The sequence below is a fragment of the Bubalus bubalis genome, chromosome 10, assembly GCF_019923935.1.
Source record: "Bubalus bubalis isolate 160015118507 breed Murrah chromosome 10, NDDB_SH_1, whole genome shotgun sequence".
NCBI classification, from domain to species: domain Eukaryota; kingdom Metazoa; phylum Chordata; class Mammalia; order Artiodactyla; family Bovidae; genus Bubalus; species Bubalus bubalis.
Window position 1 is genome coordinate 32,331,956 of NC_059166.1, and position 20,756 is coordinate 32,352,711.

General features: G+C 38.7%; 1 protein-coding gene across 23 annotated transcripts in view; it reads right to left on the minus strand.

The window, feature by feature from the left end:
- The window catches only part of EYA4 (EYA transcriptional coactivator and phosphatase 4), a 358,824-nt gene that overhangs the window by 12,156 nt on the left and 325,912 nt on the right, over positions 1 to 20,756 (minus strand). For all 23 annotated transcript variants that reach the window (XM_025294511.3, XM_044924207.2, XM_006059291.4 and 20 more), the window contains 3 exons: positions 8,413 to 8,502; positions 2,360 to 2,418; positions 2,092 to 2,252 (listed from right to left, as the gene is read on the minus strand). In XM_025294511.3, the coding sequence (XP_025150296.2) occupies positions 2,092 to 2,252; positions 2,360 to 2,418; positions 8,413 to 8,502 (310 nt within the window). The remainder of the gene's footprint in view (positions 1 to 2,091; positions 2,253 to 2,359; positions 2,419 to 8,412; positions 8,503 to 20,756) is intronic.

Here is a 20,756-nt window from a genome sequence, read left to right on the forward strand (position 1 = left end):
AAATATTGTGAGTGTCAGAAAATGTTTACTTTCTTAAAAATAACAGCTATTACCACTTTGAAATAATAATGACATTACCACATGTAGCTTTAGAATTTTTTAGAATTTGTTTCTAATATTAATGTTGAAGCTATTAGAAATACTTTGCTTTGTAAAAAGGAGTTCAGAATTTGAAAATCCTAAAGCCTGTGACAGAGCTACAGATGATGGCTGAACGTTACAATGGTATTAGGACAAGAAAAGTAGTAGTTAAACTAATTTTATAGAGAAAGCTTTTGCTTTCATGATAAAAAAATAACATGTAAATTGACTAAAAAATAGAGTTTCTTATTTAAATCCTATTTCAGAATACTGAGTACATATATATAGGTGGATATTTTTAAAATCAAAATTTCTAGTTTCTATCAAATCTCATTTGTCTTTATTTCAATAAAGAGATGCTAACATATCACAGAATGGACTCATATCTCATTGTTTAAACTTCTTCAGCTATAAGATTATTTACTAGCAAGCTTGTTAATTTTTATATAATTTTAATAATAATAAAGATTGAGGGCAGGAGGAGAAGGGGAAGACAGAGGATGAGATGGTTGGATGGCATCATCGACTCAATGGATTTGGATAAACTCAATGAGTTTGGGTAAACTCCGGGAGTTGGTGATGGACAGGGAGGCCTGGTGTGCTGCGGCTCATGGGGTCGCAAAGAGTCGGACACGAATGAGTGACTGAACTGAATCATACCCTTTAAGAGGGAAATAATAGCATGCTTTAATGAGAAAAGTTAATTCAGATTTCCCAAAGGGATATTTATTTTAAAGTTGAACTTATTACCCTCAATTGCTTTTAAACAGAATATCTATTTATTTGGTTTTGCAAAAAATGTCTTATATAGAATGTTAGAGTGAATTAGGAAACATGCATTTCTGAGTTGTCTGCCTAAACCGCAGGGCAAGTCAGTAGACTGCAGGAGCTTGGTTCTCACTTGGAAATGAAGAACATCCATACCTAAGCTTCACTTTGGTTTTAACATTATTATTATCCATGGTTTTCCATGTTTTTGTTCTCCTGTAGTTACAGAATATCTACTGAACGTCTTATGTGCTTCAAGCTAGCTAGGCACCGGATGCAAGGCCAACAGACACACAGCCCACCCTCATGATGTGTGTGGTGTGATACACACTAGAGATGAAAGTTTTATTTATTCTATTGTATTCTATGACTTATATGTGAACATACACATGTAGAGCATTCACAAATATATTTAACTGTCTTCTTCAATTTTAGATTCTGGTTTATACTCCTCAATCATCTCTCTTTTTGTTTAAAAAGTGAAACAAAAAGCCCTAAGAGAAGAACCTTAAATGACCTCATAACTAATCCCTAGGATTTGCCCACCCTAGGATTTTGGTGACCTAAAACTGATCCTAATAATAGAGATCATTAAGGTTTATTATACCAAGAAGCACATCCAGGATCTTAGTTTTGATATCACAGGGTTTGATATTACCTGTAATTTATGAATGAGTATAAAATGGTTTAGTTACTACCCATAGAACATTTGAACTCTTAAAAACCATGATATACATGGCAAAGATATATTGACAGATAATATGCAATTTTTGAAAGGATAAATTTAGCTGACGTCTTTGGAACAACATAAAGCGCTGCTTGTGTTTATTTCTGATAGGATTCCAGAAAGGTAATGCCTGCTAACAACTCTGCTTCAATGACTGGGGCTCTTGTCTTTAGATAGGTCTTCTTTCCATGGCCTCCATCAGGTCCTCTGTCTGGTTTTCACTGGGAGTGTCCCAGCTGAAGAAGGGTCAAACAAATGTCCTGCTATATGTCTTGACCAAACATCTGGGCACAAAGAATTCCCAAGTCATCCGACAGTGCTGTACACTTCAGTGTGCCGTCAGACTTTTCCCCACCAACTCCAGGAAACTAAAAATTCTGGCTTATTCTCATCCATCATGAGTCCTTGGTAATTTATTTTACAGAAGAATCATCCTTAATACGAAACTTGAAACTGTAGTTCAAATTGTACCTCTATCTGCAGTACCTTTACTACATGTTAAAAGCCACACATACCTCCCACGTTGTTCTTGTAGGTGTTGTATAATTCTTTTACTCTTCTGTAACGAAAAGCCAACTTCCTCATCCAGTCAACCCCTCCTCTTACACCTGTTGGCAAACAAAGGTTTGCACTACTTGCAGCTGCATGGAAGCCATCAGTTGCAAAACTGTAGGTACTGCAACACCCAAAATACATTAAAAAGAAATAAAAGAAATAATTACATGTGCAAAACTTCACAGCTGAATTTCTGTAGGAAAGAGCATACAGAAAGGCGTGGCTTACCTTAAGTCCTGCCCATTGTCATCAGAGGAAACATCATCTATGTGAACTTGATCACACTCCTGTTAAAAACATTGGAAGAGCTGTTTTTCAAAGGATGCTAGTCACCATGTTTGAAGCTTTTTCCACCTTTCCACTTGATCAGGCTATGGCCAGAAGAGGGCAGCATTTGCCCACCCTTCCTGCCCTCTCATGCTGGGAAATGGCACTATTTCCAACCTATAAGATCTAAACCCAGAGGAGGGCCTTAAAGCCTGAAGTCACAGGGCACATGGGTTTCTTTAGAACAAATAAAAAATGAATTTTAACCTTAAAATGACTGATAAGGAATTTTCTTTTGAATCTTTACAATCACCATTATGTTACGTTAGTCGCTCAGTCATGTCCGACTCTTTGCTACCCCAAAAATAATATTGGTGATCACTTCCAGTCATTTCTGTTATGCACACATAAATATGCAGGCAAAGCTAATCTGAAGGTACTCAAAACTTATTTGGGCTGGACACCCCAATGGTGTTCCCTGGTAGCTCAGTCAGTAAAGAATCTGCTTGCAGTGCAGGAGACCTGGGTTTGATCCCTGGATCTGGAAGATCCACTGGAGAAGGAAATAGCAAACCACTCCAGTATCCTTGCCTGGAAAATCCCATGAACAGAGGAGCCTGGTGGGCTGCTGTCCATGGGATTGAAAAGAGTCAGATACAACTGAGTGACTAATACTAACCCCAGTGGTTACTATTATGTATTATTTGTTGAGCAGCAACAGAGGGGCTTGATGATTATGGTGCTCTGTGAGATTTCTATGACATGACCTCCTGCTTTTTTGCAGGGTGAGTGATACCATGAAAAAACCATGGTGATGTTATTTTAAAAGTCCTGGTCTTTCAATACAGCAAAAAGCTAACAACCATAGAAGCTGGTGGTTTTTTTTTTTTCTTTTTATAGCTGTTTTTAAATCTTTAAGCTGAAAAGAATACTGCAAGTAAAAGGGAAATAATGAAGATTTACCATCTTCAATGTGCTACAAATTCAGAGGAAAACAGACTTTAGGTATGTACATCCACATAATTGACCTGTTATAGCATACTCAAATGGCAACTTTTTGGAAAAAGAATTCAATTCTTCTTTGCTGTTCTAAGACTCTTTATCTATCTTCAAATAATCTGCAAAGCTCCAGTGAAGTAGTACATGATATGAAGGTGAAATCTGGCTAAGGCATTTCAACACTGAGAATTTATTAATACTTCGGGGTGGCTCAGACGGTAAAGAGTCTGCCTGCAGTGCCAGAGACCTGGGTTTGATCCTGGTTTGGGAAGATCCTCTGGAGAAGGAAACAGCAACCCACTCCACTATTCTTGCCTGGAAAATCCCACGGACAGAGGAGGCTGGAAGGCTACAGTCCATGGGGTCGTAAAGAGTCAGACATGACTGAGTGACTTCACTTTCACTTTTCACTTTCAGAATAAGTATGGTTTAGTCTTCCGGACCTCATTTTTTTCTCATCAAATTATTCCAGTCAAACTCACAGAAACTGACTATATATATTAAGTGCTTATCTTTCAAAATTGACTCTAAAAAATCATTACATTTGAAGATAAGATGCCATACTGAAGACTTTTCAGCTACTATTTATAATTATTATAGGACTTGGAAGTATCCGACAGTGAAACATTTAATATCTCATCTCCAGCTTTCTACACTTGAGTATATTAGATCCTGCTGTGGTGGATCTATTAGCTGGATCCTATTGAAATAGGATAAATTAGCTGGCTCAGGCTTCTTTTAAAATATGAAACTTAGTGAGTACCTCAATCAATACAATTTTAGTAGATAATTTGAAAATCCAGGTAAATTAATCTTAAAGATTCACATGAGGAACATAAATTATGAGTTTAACTTTTGAATAAATACATTCACAGATAAGGGAGGGCCTTAAAAGTTAATCTGACTGGAAGCTCCCTGAGGGGGCTGTTTGGGTCACCTGGAGAAAACCACATTTAAAGCATAATCTGGCACAAAGCAATCACTCAACAATTCTTTGTTGACTAAATAGCAGAAGTCTAGACAAATGTAATTAAAGACAGAATTACCACAATCATTTAAATGTTCTGACATAAGTTTATGGTGATATAAAATATTCTAGATGGTAAGGGCTGTAAGAAGACGTATTAAGAGTGAAGGAAAGGGCAAAAGAACAGAGTGTGGGCTGAGGCTGCAGGACAGGCATTTTAAAAAGGTTCTTTCCCATTCTGACTGAGTAGTTGTCGAAAAGGGCACAGCTCAAACTTTAACCCAAGAAAGCATTAGGTTTCCAGAAAATTCTCAGGGAAAAGTGTTACACCAACCATAATAGCTATTAGACTGAGCTCTAAAGGAAAGGGTGAGATGTAACCAGAAAGCATGAAAGTTGGAAATACAAGTTCTTCCAGAATACTGAGGTAGCAAAGCAGTTCTAGATGACAAGAATTATTTCTTGAGTTGGTGACATTCCTGTTAAGTATGAAGACCAAGTTAAACCACCACTGAAATGGAATCATGCAAAGTTGCTCATTCCACCGAGGTTCTGAAATCTTTCATCATGTAAACAATGTCCACAATTTTACCATAAGCTAATTATATTAAAAATCAGGGTTCTTATGAATTACATTGGCAATTGTAAGTCATTTCTTTATCTAATACTCTCTCATCTAATTTTTAGAGAAATTCCTCTGCCATTTCAAGTATTAACTCACATGATTAATTTGTACATTTTGCCCTCAAATTTATTTTTTACTCTTGAGGACATCAGTATATCAAACTTATTGGACCGTGCGTTCCATATTTGAAGTTATGTTTGAGGTTTTTCCAAATGGAACTTTTCTTTAAATTTATGCCTAGTTAACTATGCTTGTTGACTCTGGACCTGTGCCTGAGGATTACAGTCCAGTGAAAGAAACTTGAACTTCAATCACTTACATTTTTAGAAAAATCTAAATAATTGTTCTTCAATTAGCATTCACTTAGAGGAACTTTACAAGAATTATTTTGACTAAAACCTAAAATACTAAAAAGAGTTTCATGCTTTGGCTTTAACAAACTTTAGTGTAAGAACGCAAGCATCTGGAATAATTCTGGCACTGATCTTAAATTCTTTAATTTTAGAAGGTCTTAGAAGGTGACCGCAAAGTTGTCACTGATCTTTATCAGTTATAATCCATAGCAGTCTTCTCTCACTTTTGTGAGCCAAACTCCTTGGTGCCTTCTCTTCTGGAAGTTATTTTAACTGAAATAACATATTATTTAAATGGAGAGCATCCACTTCTTAGGGGCAGCAGAGTGAGCATCTGCCTTCTCTACAGTTGGAAAGGATGTAGTGAAGTTTCTATTAAGAGGATTTAAATGTGCATCTTTCAAGGAATTCTGTGAGAGCAGCTGTTACTACACATGTTGCTTTTTCTATTGAAGGGTTTGTCTCACATAGATTTTTAGGTTAAAAAAAGGAATCCCCAGAGATTAAATGCACAAGGGGGAAAAAACATAATAAGCAAAACATGGAGTTATTCTCTTAAGGAATTCTCTTTAAGTCTCTTTAACATACTCTATGTCAGTAGAAGCATATATAGAGTAATACCAGTCATGAAGCGCATGCCAAGGTTTGCTTGTAAGAGGTTTACTGAAATAAAAACCTGGGAAAAAGTAAAGTTTCAAAATCAGATGCAGAAGGATAGTGGGTATGTATGTAACTGGACTGAATGATTTTGAAAGCTATAGATTTGTTAGTTTTAGTATTTGTTTATCTCACTTAAGTTAGTATAAGCCTTTGAGTTTGCTTGGGCCACTTGGATGTGTGTGCATGTGTGTGTGTTTCTTGTCTGAGAACTCAATCAATTTATATGCAGATACAAAATCATTTCTTTGATTCAGTAAGTTATTGTTGGATATTAAGTTTTAGTGGTTGAGTTGAACAGAATTTTTATCACATTCTAAGGCACAACTAAAAAGCTATAATCAGAGAAGAGAAAGTCAATACCAATATTTTCTCATTTACTATTTCTACCAGAGATCCTGCTGGGTATTTTAAAGATATAGTTTATACAGTATCTAATCCAAAATAAAAATTCTTAAAGCACAAGAGCCAGCCATATGTTTCTGATATGCCAATATTCATGTCAAAATTGCTAAAGGTATATTTAAATTCATCGTACACTACTTTTAAATTCTCACTTTAGTGTTCTGTTAGAAGTTGGGTGGTAAATTTATTCCATCTGGCTTCAAAAGTATCACTAAGAAACCTAAAAGGTCATTTATTCCATTTATGTCTAGTAAAAAATAATAATTGAAATGAAATAAAGCTATAAACTTGGGTAAAATCACATTAAACTTCTTTTGTGTGTGTGTGTTTCACAGATTTGAGAGGAATAATAATTTTAAGAATTCTTTTTCAGAATGAGACTCCTCCATTTTACCCAACAGAAAAACCAGTAAGTTATATGTTATCACCATACATGTATAAAAAATTCAAGTTTCTAAAAGGTTAAAGTGTGTTTTCTATTATCTTGTATATAAATAATCATTCTTTACACTAGACAGAAATAAGTAGCAAGGTTAATTTATATCAGGTTTTAGAGAGGTGATTATTATTTCTTATTATCTAAAACTGGAAGACTTGCCCAAGAATGCTGATCTTTCATACTGTCTATTAAAGAAAACAATAAAACCTCTCTAAACAGAATTTAAAATTTTATTATCCAGTAAAAACAGTGACTCAATGAAGAAAGAATAAGAAAGAAAATGCTATTACACATATTTCCAGCCCATATATTTATGGGATATGCTGAACAACATATCTTTTATTTGAGATGCCTTAAAACTGGGTTTCAGACCTTGTCAATTAAAAAAAAAAAACCTTATTTAATACACTGACTAACTTGGCCTCTCAGCTGTCTGTTAATTTCAGTGTGGTATGGGAGTCGAATATGTGTTTTGGAGCCTGGTAGATTCCAAAGTTTCAAATCCCAATTCTACCACTTAGCAGGTAAACTTAGATGTGATTTTTATGCTGATGGACCTTACAGTATCTTCTCTACAAAAATTATATAATAATGTATTTATTACAAAAGGTTGGTAACTAATTAGTGGAAATGTCAAACACAAGGTGCAGATTCAGTAATAACAATCCCCATCTTCATTCATACTGTGATCATAGGTAAACACTTTAATTTCATTGTGAAACCAGGAGACAAAAAAATCGAATGGATTTGAATGGATCATTTTAAAAAGAGAAAGAAAAGTCTATTTCAGTCTAGTTGTGCCAATCTCTTCCCAGTGCCCATGCTACTCAGTTATTTCAAATTTCATCATCTAAATACCTAATGACTCAGACCATTAGCACTCAGATTATATACCCTATTACAGTACTTATTCAGCTATCCTGAGGCTATTTTTCTTGGGTTCTTTCAGTTTGTTGTTACTGCTTTTACTTTCTCTTCATTTAAGGTTGGAAATGAAAGGATAAATTAGGAAAAGACAGAAAATAAATGCAATCAAACTGGTTAGAAGTACTACATAAATAGTTCTCGCAAGGTTTTACCCAGAAGAGGAATACATAGGGAATGATAATGGCTAGAATTAGGTTTCAAATTATCTATACAATTTAATGATCCATGATAGCACCAGGAGCAGTATCTGTGACTATTGTGCAGTCATTAACCTAAACTGCATCCTGGTTAATGATCTGGAAAAGCTAATGTTGATTCCAAAGATAAAATGAATTGTGGCTGAGACACTACAAGGACCAGGAGCAGTGGACAGGGGTGTATTGTATGGGACAGCAAGGAAAGACCTCCTTTTTGAAGACATTTCTATTCTCAGTGTATGCCAGTAAATATATATCTTTCATGAACACAATTTAGCTTTTGTTTATTTTGCATACACAATGTCTCCCTTGACAGAAACTTTACTTTTCTCTTGAGCTAAATTTCTATCTTTCCAGGTTTTTTTTGAGGTTATCTGCATATATCTAGAAAAGATATGAGTTTTAATAGCTGGATACAATGATTCTTACTTTTTAAAATTCTTACCTCTAAATCATTAAAAAATAAATGTGTATCAGCAAGATTAAAAATCATTTCCTCCATTCGAAGTCCAAGGGTTACAGCCATGGGGGGATCCTGAAAAGGAAATGCACACAGTATGAAGTAATTTTTAATAATAACTGTGGTTAGTGAAAATTATCTTAAGTGTATATGGTTGTGGGGATGGGAGACTGTAGGGATTTTTAACCTAAGAATGCAAAAGATTTTCCTGATTAACAGAAAAGGTGCTTTTCTAAAGTGTTATCTAAAATATGCTAGATATACTGATACATCTGTGAATTTACAGGAATTGACATGCACAGAAAGATGACTTCGATATGCTTTCACATAAAGCTATATATTGATGAGAAGAGGAGGAAGGAAGCAAGCTGGTTCATAGGAGTTTACATATACTCCACAAAGTCCTTTGGAGAAAGGTAATTCTCCACTGAAGAATGGAGCGGATCTGTTAAAAAGAGTAAAGGACACCCTTTTAAGAATGACAACAACTAAGAAGTGGAAAAGAGAGAAAAGGTAGATTTATTGGATGTTTGTGGGACCTGAGCAGGCAGTGCTGTCTGGAGTGGGATAGGAAGAGCTGGTAGAGATTGATGGGACCACACCTTCATTATTAATTGCATTCTAATCAACAGACAATATTTATCTGAATCTTTATAAAGTATGACCTCACCTGCATTTGACTAGGGATGAAGAGGGAAGGGTGGAGGATGACTAAGAAACATTAATTCAGTAAATGTAATACATAATGTATAAAAATAAAATATATACATCTAGAAGTTTAATGAAAGTAAGGGGATTAGCAAAAAGTCAAAGTGACTTAATTTTTGTTTATAGAAACCAAGAGATTATACAGCAGCAAGGAGTTGAGAATGAAAATCAGAGTTGGTACTTTACCACAATTAATTACAGTTGAAAGCCTGGCACAGAGGTGTAAAACTTTATTTTTAAAAGTAAGGAGAGTTTAGGGCTGGAGCTAGGGCAATAATTCATGCACAAACCTTGTGTTTAAAATTTCAAAGTTGGAAAGATCTCTAAAAGAGAACTGCTCTGGATGTGATTCTGGAGATGAGAAAATAGAAAGCCTGGAAAGGACGAATCTTCAGAATCTGAGACCAGAATGGGTGTTAGCAGGGAGGAAAAAATGGTTTCAGATGCAGCTGACAAGTCTAGAGGATACTATTGGTTTTGGCTGAGAAGTTATTTTGGAAGACCTTGGAGGCTGATTTGGGTTGAGTGGCTGGGCTAGGAGCCAGATTGTAGGGATCTGAGGACAGAGAACCACACTTGTGTTTTCAGTGATCTAATAAATGACATTTCAAGAAATGTATTTAAACTTGGGGAAATGTAATGCTAACTTCAGTTCATTTTATGATAAGCATACACAACCCAGGTCAGGACTAGCATTGTTTATATAGACTCCCAAACTTACTCTACTTAGCAAGCAGAAGACTCTCTTCATTTCACACCTATATACCAAGAATCATTCTTTTCCCTTTTACTTCTAATATTCTTTGAGGGGGGGAAACCTTAGAGTGTACGCATATTTGAAGTATCATTCTCCTATTCCGTAGTGATGAAAATGTACAGAATAGGAACTGAGTGCTTAGAAGGAAAGAGGTCACTGAGATGTTGGGCAAAGCTGACTTGATGTGGGAGAAGACGAAGAGAAGACAATCATATGTTGGGTGTCAATCTTATAACTGCTTATGTCTCTTTCTCCTCTCTCCATGAAATTCTCCAGGCCAGAATACTGGAGTGGGTAGCCTTTCCCTTCTCCAGGGGATCTTCCCAACCCAGGGATCGAACCCAGGTCTCCCAAACTGCAGGCAGATTCTTTACCAGCTGAGCTACCAGGCAAGCAAGATCAAATAAATTCCATTTCATCCAACAAGTATTCATTCAAGATCAAGAACAAAAAGCTTAAGTGCCCATTTTCTGCCTCAAAGAGTTTCAAAACTCAGAGTGCTCTCTTGCTCTATTTCCTTCAAGTATAAAATTCTTCTTATTTCTTTTTGTTGTTGTTTGTTTTGTTGCTGATGTTGACGGGTAATCTCTGAAGGTAAAAATTAAAAAAAAAAGGTATTTTTTCTGTTAAAAAGTCCTATTTCTAGTCTCTTTTACTATGAGGGGGATGGGTGTGGGGATTGAATAGGCTAATGACACACAAAAAAATTGTAAATATTCTGTCTAGTCAAGGGACCATGAACAAAAAGCCTACAGAAATATCAGGAAAAATCAAATGTAATTATAGCATGAAAACATATAATTCCATTAGTGACACTCTATGCTTTTGAGGAATGTTCACTGATGCAAGACAATAAAACCGAGCTCCACAGGACTCCGTTATGTTTCTGATGATTACTGCTCCAGAGATGTATATTTCAGACGGGGGTTCAGAAATGTCTTTACAGGAAAGGTTTTCTTTCTCAAGAATAGATTGCTTAAAGTCTTATCCTATTATTTGCCAATTTTCCTTTTTTAAGTTTTAGATACAATTTTTAAATTTCTTATGTTCATGCCTCCCATTCTTTGCATTTACAGATCAGATTTATGGGAAGGGGGGAAAACATACTGTTCCTCTTTGATTGTTACTTTCATCGATGCCACGCTTCTGTAGTATGTAACTCTCCATGCAACCCAAGCGGTGATAGGAAAATTTATAAAGAATGCATTTTGGGCAGCCAGTGGACATGCAAACAAGTATAATTTTTAAAAAACCAACAGGAATTCTCCAACAAGGAACTCTAGCATAGGATATGATGAAAGCTGTTCTTGAGAATCGCACTGGAATGCAATCCCATGGCAATGACAGGGCCCTTGGTTTATTTCTTGAGCTACGGCAATCCCACATCACACAGTCTCCTAAAGCCAGGACTCAGTTAAGCATTTTGGCAAAACATCATTTGTTAACTGGGAGAGTTTCGGTTTGAGGTCTGCCTGAGTGTGAACTAGCTGTATTTTGCTAAGGTTTCGAGACAGCCAGGCCTGTTGAAAGCTATGTTGAAAGCCTGGCACAGAAGGGCTACGAACAGCCATCCCACAAGCCAAGGAAAACCATGCTTGTAAGAGGTGCTGGTCTTGTCTCTAAGAGAAGGTCGAGTGAGGGCTTACTTTCATATATCTAATATTACTCCTCTTCCTTCCAGTTTACTAAGTCCCTGGAATAGCTAACTCTAAGTAAGCAGACTCCAGTGCCCTGTTTTCCAACTGAAGGGCCCACAGATGTAAGAATCCAAAAAGATGAGCAGGAATTTGGTAGAGGTCACTCTCATGTTGGGCACCCTCTCCCTCGCCAGACCACCAGCCAGGAGTTGTCAGAGCCTACAATCCCATGGTTTTATCAGGCATTTGAGAGTTTAACATATTTCTGAACTGAACCCAAGTTTTATACAGAGATGTTTGCTCGTTTTCATTAGATGTTTGTAGAATTATGGGCACCTTATGAATCAAGGGTTACTGCCTTTTCTCAGTTTAACTGTAGTGAGTGTTGAGTTTAGGGTCTGGAATGAAGTGACAGTGAAAATTTGGATAGAGGGGGAAAGCGGGATAATAAAGGCAGTAACAGGGTTTTGTGGCAGCTCTGATGTGTATTATACATGTAGAACAGTTCCAATCAGCTCGAAGTTTCATGTGGGGCAAACTGAACCTCTGCCATTTGAAATTTACTCTGTGTACTGCTCTATGAAATACTGAACCTATTCCCAAGACATCTGTTGGAAAGAGAGAGAGAAAGAGACAAGAGCCCCAGAAACAGAGACAGAGAGGAGATGAAGAAAACAAGCAGCTCTTGGCCCTCAGCTGTGCCTCTCAGCCGGATGTGACCACTGTAGAACAAAGTCAGGATCAAGGACGGCGCTTCTCTACATCAAAATTCTAACGCCTATTAGCCGTGTTAGCACAGAGCATGAGTTGGAGCCAGACAGTCTGTCTAGGGGCCTCTGCCCTGCACTGGCCCATCAGCTGGAATTCCTCCTCCAGGGACACACTGTAAAAATATCTCAGGAGAGGCAGCAATTATGTATTTTTAAAGAAATGGGTTCTTTTTTTTTCCCCTAAAGAATTCAAGCTCTTGGAATAGTTACTCCCTGGAGACCTGAGGCAAGTCTGTAGACACGTGCACACAGAGGCCAAAGATGTGCCAGTTCATTACAGGAAAAGGAAGACAAACCAGCTCCACGAATCAAGGTGGAGACAGCTAGTGAGTTAGTTAGAATACATAAACTCTTTTCATCAGTGACAAGAAATGCCATTGACATTCAGTTATGAATCAGAAGGGAAATTTTGCAATTGAGTTGTTTGTCTCTAATGGACAGCCAGTGGGCTTACGCATTCTCAGGGGGAATTGGAGAAAGGTTTCAGCAACATTCATGTATTTAGCATGTATTTATTGAGTGTCTACTACGTGTCAGACATGATCAAATTCTGGGCAGAAAGCAGAAAATTAAATAAGCGAAGTCCCAGCTCTTTTGGGGTTTATTTTATTACTGGATGAGCCCTCTGATAAATTCATGGACAAAAGCCCAGGAAAATATTCCAGGTGGTGAAAAATCAGTCAGCAGACACAGAGGGTGTGGGGCTGGGTGGTGAAGACTCATGTAAAGAAAGTGCAGGGGAGGCCTTTCTCAGGAAATGAGGGATAGGAGCCCTGAGAAAAGGGAGGGTTCAGCCATGCACAGGTGAGGCAGTTGGGGATATCTGGTGAGGCAGTTGGGGATATCTGGAGAGGCAACACTAGGGCCAGTGTATGTGAGATAGTGTGAGGCAGAATGACCCAGGTGAGGGACATGATGTCGACGAAGAATTTTAATAAAGAGGGAGTGCTCCCTGGATCAAATGCAGGTGAGAGAGACCCCAGGAAGATAAACCCTGCATCTGGCATGCAGGTCACTTCTCAGACTTGAAGAGAGTTGTTGGACTGGCAAGTGAGAGAAGAGCAGAGAAAGTGGGCAGTGACTGGAAAATGGCTCAAAAGGCTTTGCTGGTGATGGGACTGGAAGGGTAGGGAGGCTGGGAGGGAGGTCCGAGAGGGAGGGGATACATGTATACACATACTTACGGTTGATTTACGTTGTACGGCAGAAACCAACACAACTTTGTTAAGCAGTAATCCTCCAATTAAAAATAAATTGTTAAAAAAGAGCGATGGAAATAATCCAGAAAAGTGGGACACTTAGGACTCAGGAATGAAAGGGGTCTTTTCAGGAGGCGATTCACTGGATAAGTGAGAGGGCCTGGAGCCAGGGCATGGTGGGGGTGCAGAAAGCAGGAAAAGAATATGGTTATGATGCAAAGATAAAGTGATTCTTCCAGTTTGCTTTCTTATCTTAAAGTGATAGATGAGTTTTGTGTAGAATGGAGAGGGGGCGCTTACAGGGGGTGAGAGAAGAGAAGGTTTGAAATAATAAGCTGGAAGAGTTAGACCAGCAGTACTGGGACCCACTGGAGACTTGTGGCCACATTCAGCTGCTTGAGTTACAGGTAGGGTGTTGGGCAAGGTTTTTTTGTTTCTTTTGGTGATGTTGTGTGTGTAGTTTTTTTGTTTGCTTGTTTGTTTTTGCAAGGTGAGTCTGATGGAGAAAAAGAGGGATAAAGATGATGAGACTTAATGTAAAAGAGGGGTGAGAATCACATCCAAGGCTGGGATGATCACGTCTAAGGCTCAGGCTCTCCAGCTTGACCACACATGAGAAACAACTGAGGAACTTTGAAAAATCCTGCTTCCCGGGCCACTGCCTTGTACCAGTTCAATCAGATATTCTCTAAGATAGGACTCACGCACCAGCAATTTCAACGCTCTCCACTGATTCCAGTGGACACAAGACTGAGAATCAGCAGAGTAAGACCTTGTACTCAAAGCGTGGCTCACAGACCGGCAGCACTGGCATCAGCTGTGTACTTCTTAGAAAGGCAGACTCAGAACTACCCCAGAGATCTACTGAAGCAGAATCTATAGTTTAACAAGATCACCTGGTGATTCACGCACATGTTAATATTTCAAAAGCGCTGATCTAAGAGCTCTCCATAAGGTCTGGGACTGTTAGGGAAGACCCGAGCTAGCATGGCCTTCTGGCTTCCCAGGAGTTAAACCTCTGAGATACTCCCAAATGACTCTTAGGATGTGAGCCAGTTTGATGACTGAGTAGAATGATGATTCTGTATAATTTCTTGGGAATTAAGATTCCCTAGAAATAGCTTAAAGTTATGAATAAGAATGCACTGTCCCAGTTTCATCTCCATAAAGATCTTCTGTGGACTTAGGGACCAAGAGACTTGTGTTGCCCCTTTTCTTAGTCATATATCCAACTACTTGCTAGAGAGCAGGTAAACATGAAAAGCTAGCAAATTTTTCCTCTGTATTAAAACTATTTGTTCAAAATCCAAGTGTTTGATGTAAGCATCATATTTGTAATTAGACAGTAGTCAATATTAAGTAATCAGAAACTATGAAGGCGATATTACACAGCTTATCTACTACCACTAGCTTCTGCTGTTTAGATCAGAAGAGAATCCAATAAATAAAGCTCACCCACATTTATTAAACTAATAACAGATTAAATACACTTCGAGGGGAGTTACAGCAGTACTAATATGCTACAACTAGAACGGCTATACTATATACTATTGCTATTACAGAGACTTTGGATTGATGGAACTTGCTTCCAGCCTCTAATATGTCACAAATACTTTAAAATGCAAAAATAGCACAGTATTATGTTTATACAATATATAATTTATAGCATAGCACTTGGATAGAAAGGGACAAGTTAAGACAATGGCAAGAAAGACCATGGGAAGATGCCCTAGAAAGCACAGGACTGAGACAAAAATGATGGAGATGGCAAATGACAGCAAGCCTCAGGACTTGGAGAAAGGTGGATGAATATCTTAGTGAAAGACTGTAGTAAAGATAAGTAAGACATGAATTTAGAGAAAGGAGAGTTGATGATGAGTTATGTAAATTTAATAATCTAATCTGCCCCTCCAACTTCCCAAGATATGAGGCTGAATGTTCATTAGCCAAGATGAATAAACTGAGACTGAAACTTTAGGGATGATTATAAAAGGTGCCTCCAGAAGTTGTGTTTTTTAAGAAACGAATTACCGCTTATCTTTCTCGTGTATTAGTTTCAAGTTTTGCCATCTCTCAAACTCCCTCTAAGGATCTGAGAAATGTCACTATCTTTGATTTAGCTTTACTTTTACATACGTATGTACAGTCGACCCTTGTGCAACAAAGCTTTGAACCATGTAGGTCCATTTATATGTGGAGTTTTTTTCAATGAATATCTGGAACTTTTTTTGAGATTTGCGATAATTTGAAAAAACTTGCAGGCCAACCACATAGCCTAGAAATATGGAAAAAAATATTCTTTAGTTAGGTATATCATGAATGCATAAAGTATAAATAGATACTAGTCTATTTTACCATTTAATACCGTAAGATACACACAAATCTATTAAGACAAGTTAAAATTTATCAGAACTTGTGCACAGACCATTCATGACACCATTCACACTCAAGAGTAATGTATACAAATATAAAGATGCAGTATTAAACTGGAACTGAAATAAATTAACTATAGTCCACATTGTACTACTGTAATAATTTTGTAGCTATCTCCTGTTACTATTCTGGTGAGCTCAAGTGTTGGGAGGATCTGCCAGAAATGCTGAGTGATGCTAATCATCTCCTTGTGAGCAGTTCATTTCTCCAGTAAATCACATACTACAGTAAAAAGTGATCTCTTGCGGTTCTCGTCTATTTTGTGTTGTGTTTACTGCAATGCCATAAACCTTAAATAACTCCAGGGGACCCAGACGAAGTGCCCCTAGTGATGCTAGAAGCGCACTCAAGAAGCAGAGTCATCACGCGAACAACAAAAGCCCTGAATACTTGGTATGTACCATAGCTTGAAGTCTGCAGCTGTGCCTGCCCTCCATCTCAAGATAAATAAAAAAAAAAAAAGGGAAATTTGTGAAGCCATGGTTGCAGCTACACCAGCAAGCTCAAAACCCTTGTTCTTTTTCAGAAATACCTGTTTATCTCACAAGGAAAATCCAGCTTTGACATGGGTGCAGGATTGCTTTAAGAAAGGCATACCTACAGACACCAGTATGATTGGAGAAAAGGTGAAGCCATTATTCGGCAACTTAAGAATCTGCCTGCAAGGCAGGAGACCTGGGTTCGATCTCTGAGTTGGGAAGATTCCCTGGAGAAGGGAATGGCAACCCACTCCAGTATTCTTGCAATTAATTCTTTCATTTTCAAACCCAAAGGAAGGTGAAGGAGCTAAAGCTGGAGAAACTAACGCCAGCAACGATGGTGTGATAGTTTTAGAAAGAGGCTTGGCTTTAAAAATGTCATGATAGCAGGAGAGAAGATTCATCCACCACGAAGCAGCAGATGAATTCCCAGGCACCATTAAGAAAATCACAAACAAAGAGAATATCTGCTGAACAGATTTCTAATATAGATGGAAGTGCCCGATTCTGGAAAAAAAAGATGCCAACAAGGACACTTGGTAATAAGAAGGAGAAGCAAGGACCAGGACTTAAGGCAGGAAAGGACAGTCTAATACCACTGTTTTGTGCAAATGCAGCCAAGTTTATGATCAGGATCACCCTTACATATAAAGCTGCTAACCCCAAGTCTTGAAGCAAAGGATAAACACCAGCTGCCAGTCTTCTGACTGTACAACAAGAAGGCCTGACAATGAAAACACTTTTGCTGGATTGGTTCTACTGATGCTCTGTCCCTGAAGTCAGAAAGTAACTTCTTAGTAAGGGACTGCCTTTTAAAGTTCTTTGGATATCTGACAATGCTCCTAGCTACCCAGACCCCATGAGTTCAACACCGAAGGCACTGTAAAGTATTCTACTTTCTCCTAAACACAACATCTCTAATTCAGTGTCTAGAACAGGGGGTCAGGGGGCCCTTGAAGGCTCATTATACAGGATACTCTATGGAAAGGATTGTCAGTGCTGTGGAAGAGAACCTCAACAGAGAACATCATGAACATCTTGAAGGATTATGTCATCAAAAATGCCATCACTGGTACAGAAAAAGCCCTAAAAGCCATCAATCCAGTAACAATAAACTCCTACTGGGGAAACTTGTGTCCAGATTTTGTGCATGATGTCACAGGATTTACAAAAGAGCCAATCAAGAAAATTATGAAAGAGATGGTGGATACAGCAAAGAAAGGTGGGGATAAAGGGTTTCAAGATATAGATCACAGAGAAATTCATGTCCTAATAAACACCACACCAGAGCAATTAACAGAACACAACTTGATGGAGATGAGTGCTTCTGAACCAATGCTAGATGGTGAGTAAGAAGCAGCAGTATCAGAAAACAAGCTGTACACTCTTTGATATACATCACAGGAAGATGCTCTGTGATCCACCTATAGTAATGGAAACAAAAACAAAAATAAACAAATGGGACTGATTAAACTTAAAAGATTTTGCACAGCAAAGGAAACAATAAACAAGATTAAAAGACAACCTACAGAATAGGAGGAAATAATTGCAAATTAAACAACTGACAAAGGATTCAGTTCAGTTCAGTTGCTCAGTCCTGTCCGACTCTGCAACCCCATGAATTGCAGCATGCCAGGCTTCCCTACCCATCACCAACTCCCGGAGTTCACTCAAACTCATGTCCATCGAGTCAGTGATGCCATCCAGCCATCTCATCTTCTGTCGTCCCCTTCTCCTCCTGCCCACAATCCCTCCCAGCATCAGAGTCTTTTCCAATGAGTCAACGCTTTGCATGAGGTGACCAAAGTATTGGAGTTTCAGCTTTAGCATCATTCCTTCCAAAGAAATCCCAGAACTGATCTCCTTCAGAATGGACTGGTTGGATCTCCTTGCTGTCCAAGGGACTCTCAAGAGTCTTCTCCAACACCACAGTTCAAAAGCATCAATTCTTCAGCTCTCAGGTTTCTTCACAGTCCAACTCTCACATCCATACATGACTACTGGAAAAACATAGTCTTGACTAGATGGACCTTTGTTGGCAAAGTAATGTCTCTGCTTTTGAATATGCTATCTAGGTTGGTCATAACTTTCCTTCCAAAGAGTAAGCGTCTTTTAATTTCATGACTGCAGTCACCATCTGCAGTGATTTTGGAGCCCCAAAAAATAAAGTCTGACACTGTTTCCACTGTTTCCCCATCTATTTCCCATGAAGTGATGGGACTGGATGCCATGATCTTTGTTTTCTGAATGTTGAGCTTAAAGCCAACTTTTTCACTCTCCTCTTTTACTTTCATCAAGAGGCTTTTGAGTTCCTCTTCACTTTCTGCCAGAAGGGTGGTGTCATCTGCATATCTGAGGTTATTGATATTTCTCCTGGCAATCTTGATTCCAGCTTGTGCTTCTTCCATCCCAGCGTTTCTCATGATGTACTCTGCATAGAAGTTAAATAAGCAGGGTGACAATATGCAGCCTTGACATACTCCTTTTCCTATTTGGAACCAGTCTGTTGTTCCATGTTCAGTTCTGACTGTTGCTTCCTGACCTGCATGCAAATTTCTCAAGAGGCAGATCAGGTGGTCTGGTATTCCCATCTCTTTCAGAATTTTCCACAGTTTATTGTGATCCACACAGTCAAAGGCTTTGGCATAGTCAAGAAAGCAGAAATAGATGTTTTTCTGAAACTCTCTTGCTTTTTCAATGATCCAGCGGATGTTGGCAATTTGATCTCTGGTTCCTCTGCCTTTTCTAAAACCAGCTTGAACATCTGGAAGTTCATGGTTCATGTATTGCTGAAGCCTGGCTTGGAGAATTTTGAGCATTACTTTACTAGTGTGTGAGATGAGTGCAAGTGTGCGGTAGTTTGAGCATTCTTTGGCATTGCCTTTCTTTGGGATTGGAATGAAAACTGACCTTTTCCAGTCCTGTGGCCATTGCTGAGTTTTCCAAATTTGCTGGCATATTGAGTGCAGCACTTTCACAGCATCATCTTTCAGGATTTGAAATAGCTCAACTGGAATTCCATCACCTCCACTAGCTTTGTTCGTAGAGATGCTTTCTAAGGCCCACTTGACTTCACATTCCAGGATGTCTGGCTCTAGGTCAGTGATCACACCATCATGCTTATCTGGGTTGTGAAGATCTTTTTTGTACAGTTCTGTGTATTCTTGCCACCTCTTCTTAATGTCTTCTGCTTTTGTTAGGTCCATACCATTTCTGTTCTTTTATCGAGCCCATCTTTGCCTGCAATGTTGCCTTGGTATCTCTAATTTTCTTGAAGAGATCTCTAGTCTTTCCCATTCTGTTGTTTTCCTCGATTTCTTTGCATTGATCGCTGAGGAAGGCTTTCTTATCTCTCCTTGCTATTCTTCAGAACTCTGAATTCAGATGCTTTTATCTTTCCTTTTCTCCTCTGCTTTTTGCTTCTCTTCTTTTCACAGCTATTTGTAAGGCCTCCCCAGACAGCCATTTTGCTTTTTTGCATTTCTTTTCCATGGGGATGGTCTTGATCCCTGTGTCCTGTTCAGTGTCATGAATCTCCATCCATAGTTCATCAGGTACTCTATCAGGTCTAGTCCCTTAAATCTGTTTCTCACCTCCACTGTATAATTATAAGGGATTTGATTTAGGTCATAACTGAAGGTCTAGTGGATGAGAGGAGATACCACTCGCCCAAGGTAAGGAGCAGCGGCTGCACTTTGATGGAGCAGCCATGATGAGATATCCCACGTCCAAGGTAAGAGAAACCCAAGGAAGACGGTAGGTGTTGTAAGAGGGTATCAGAGGGCAGACACACTGAAACCATAATCACAGAAAACTAGTCAATCTAATCACATGGACCACAGCCTTGTCTAACTCAATGAAACTAAGCCATGCTGTGTGGGGCCACCTAAGATGGGCGGGTCATGGTGGAAAGGTCTGACAGAATGTGGTCCACTGGAGAAGGGAATGGCAAACCACTTCAGTACTCTTGCCTTGAGAACCCCATGAACAGTATGAAAAGGCAAAATGATAGGATACTGAAAGAGGAACTCCCCAGGTCAGTAGGTGCCCAATATGCTTCTGGAGATCAGTGGAGAAATAACTCCAGAAATAATGAAGGGATGGAGCCAAAGCAAAAACAATACCAAATTGTGGATGTGACTGGTGTTAGAAGCAAGGTCTGATGCTGTAAAGAGCAATATTGCATAGGAACCTGGAATGTTAGGTCCATGCTGCTGCTGCTGAGTCACTTTAGTCATGTCCGACTTTTTGCAACCCCATAGACGGCGGCCCACCAGGATGCCCTGTCCCTGGGATTCTCCAGGCAAGAACACTGGAGTGGGATGCCATTTCCTTCTCTAATACAT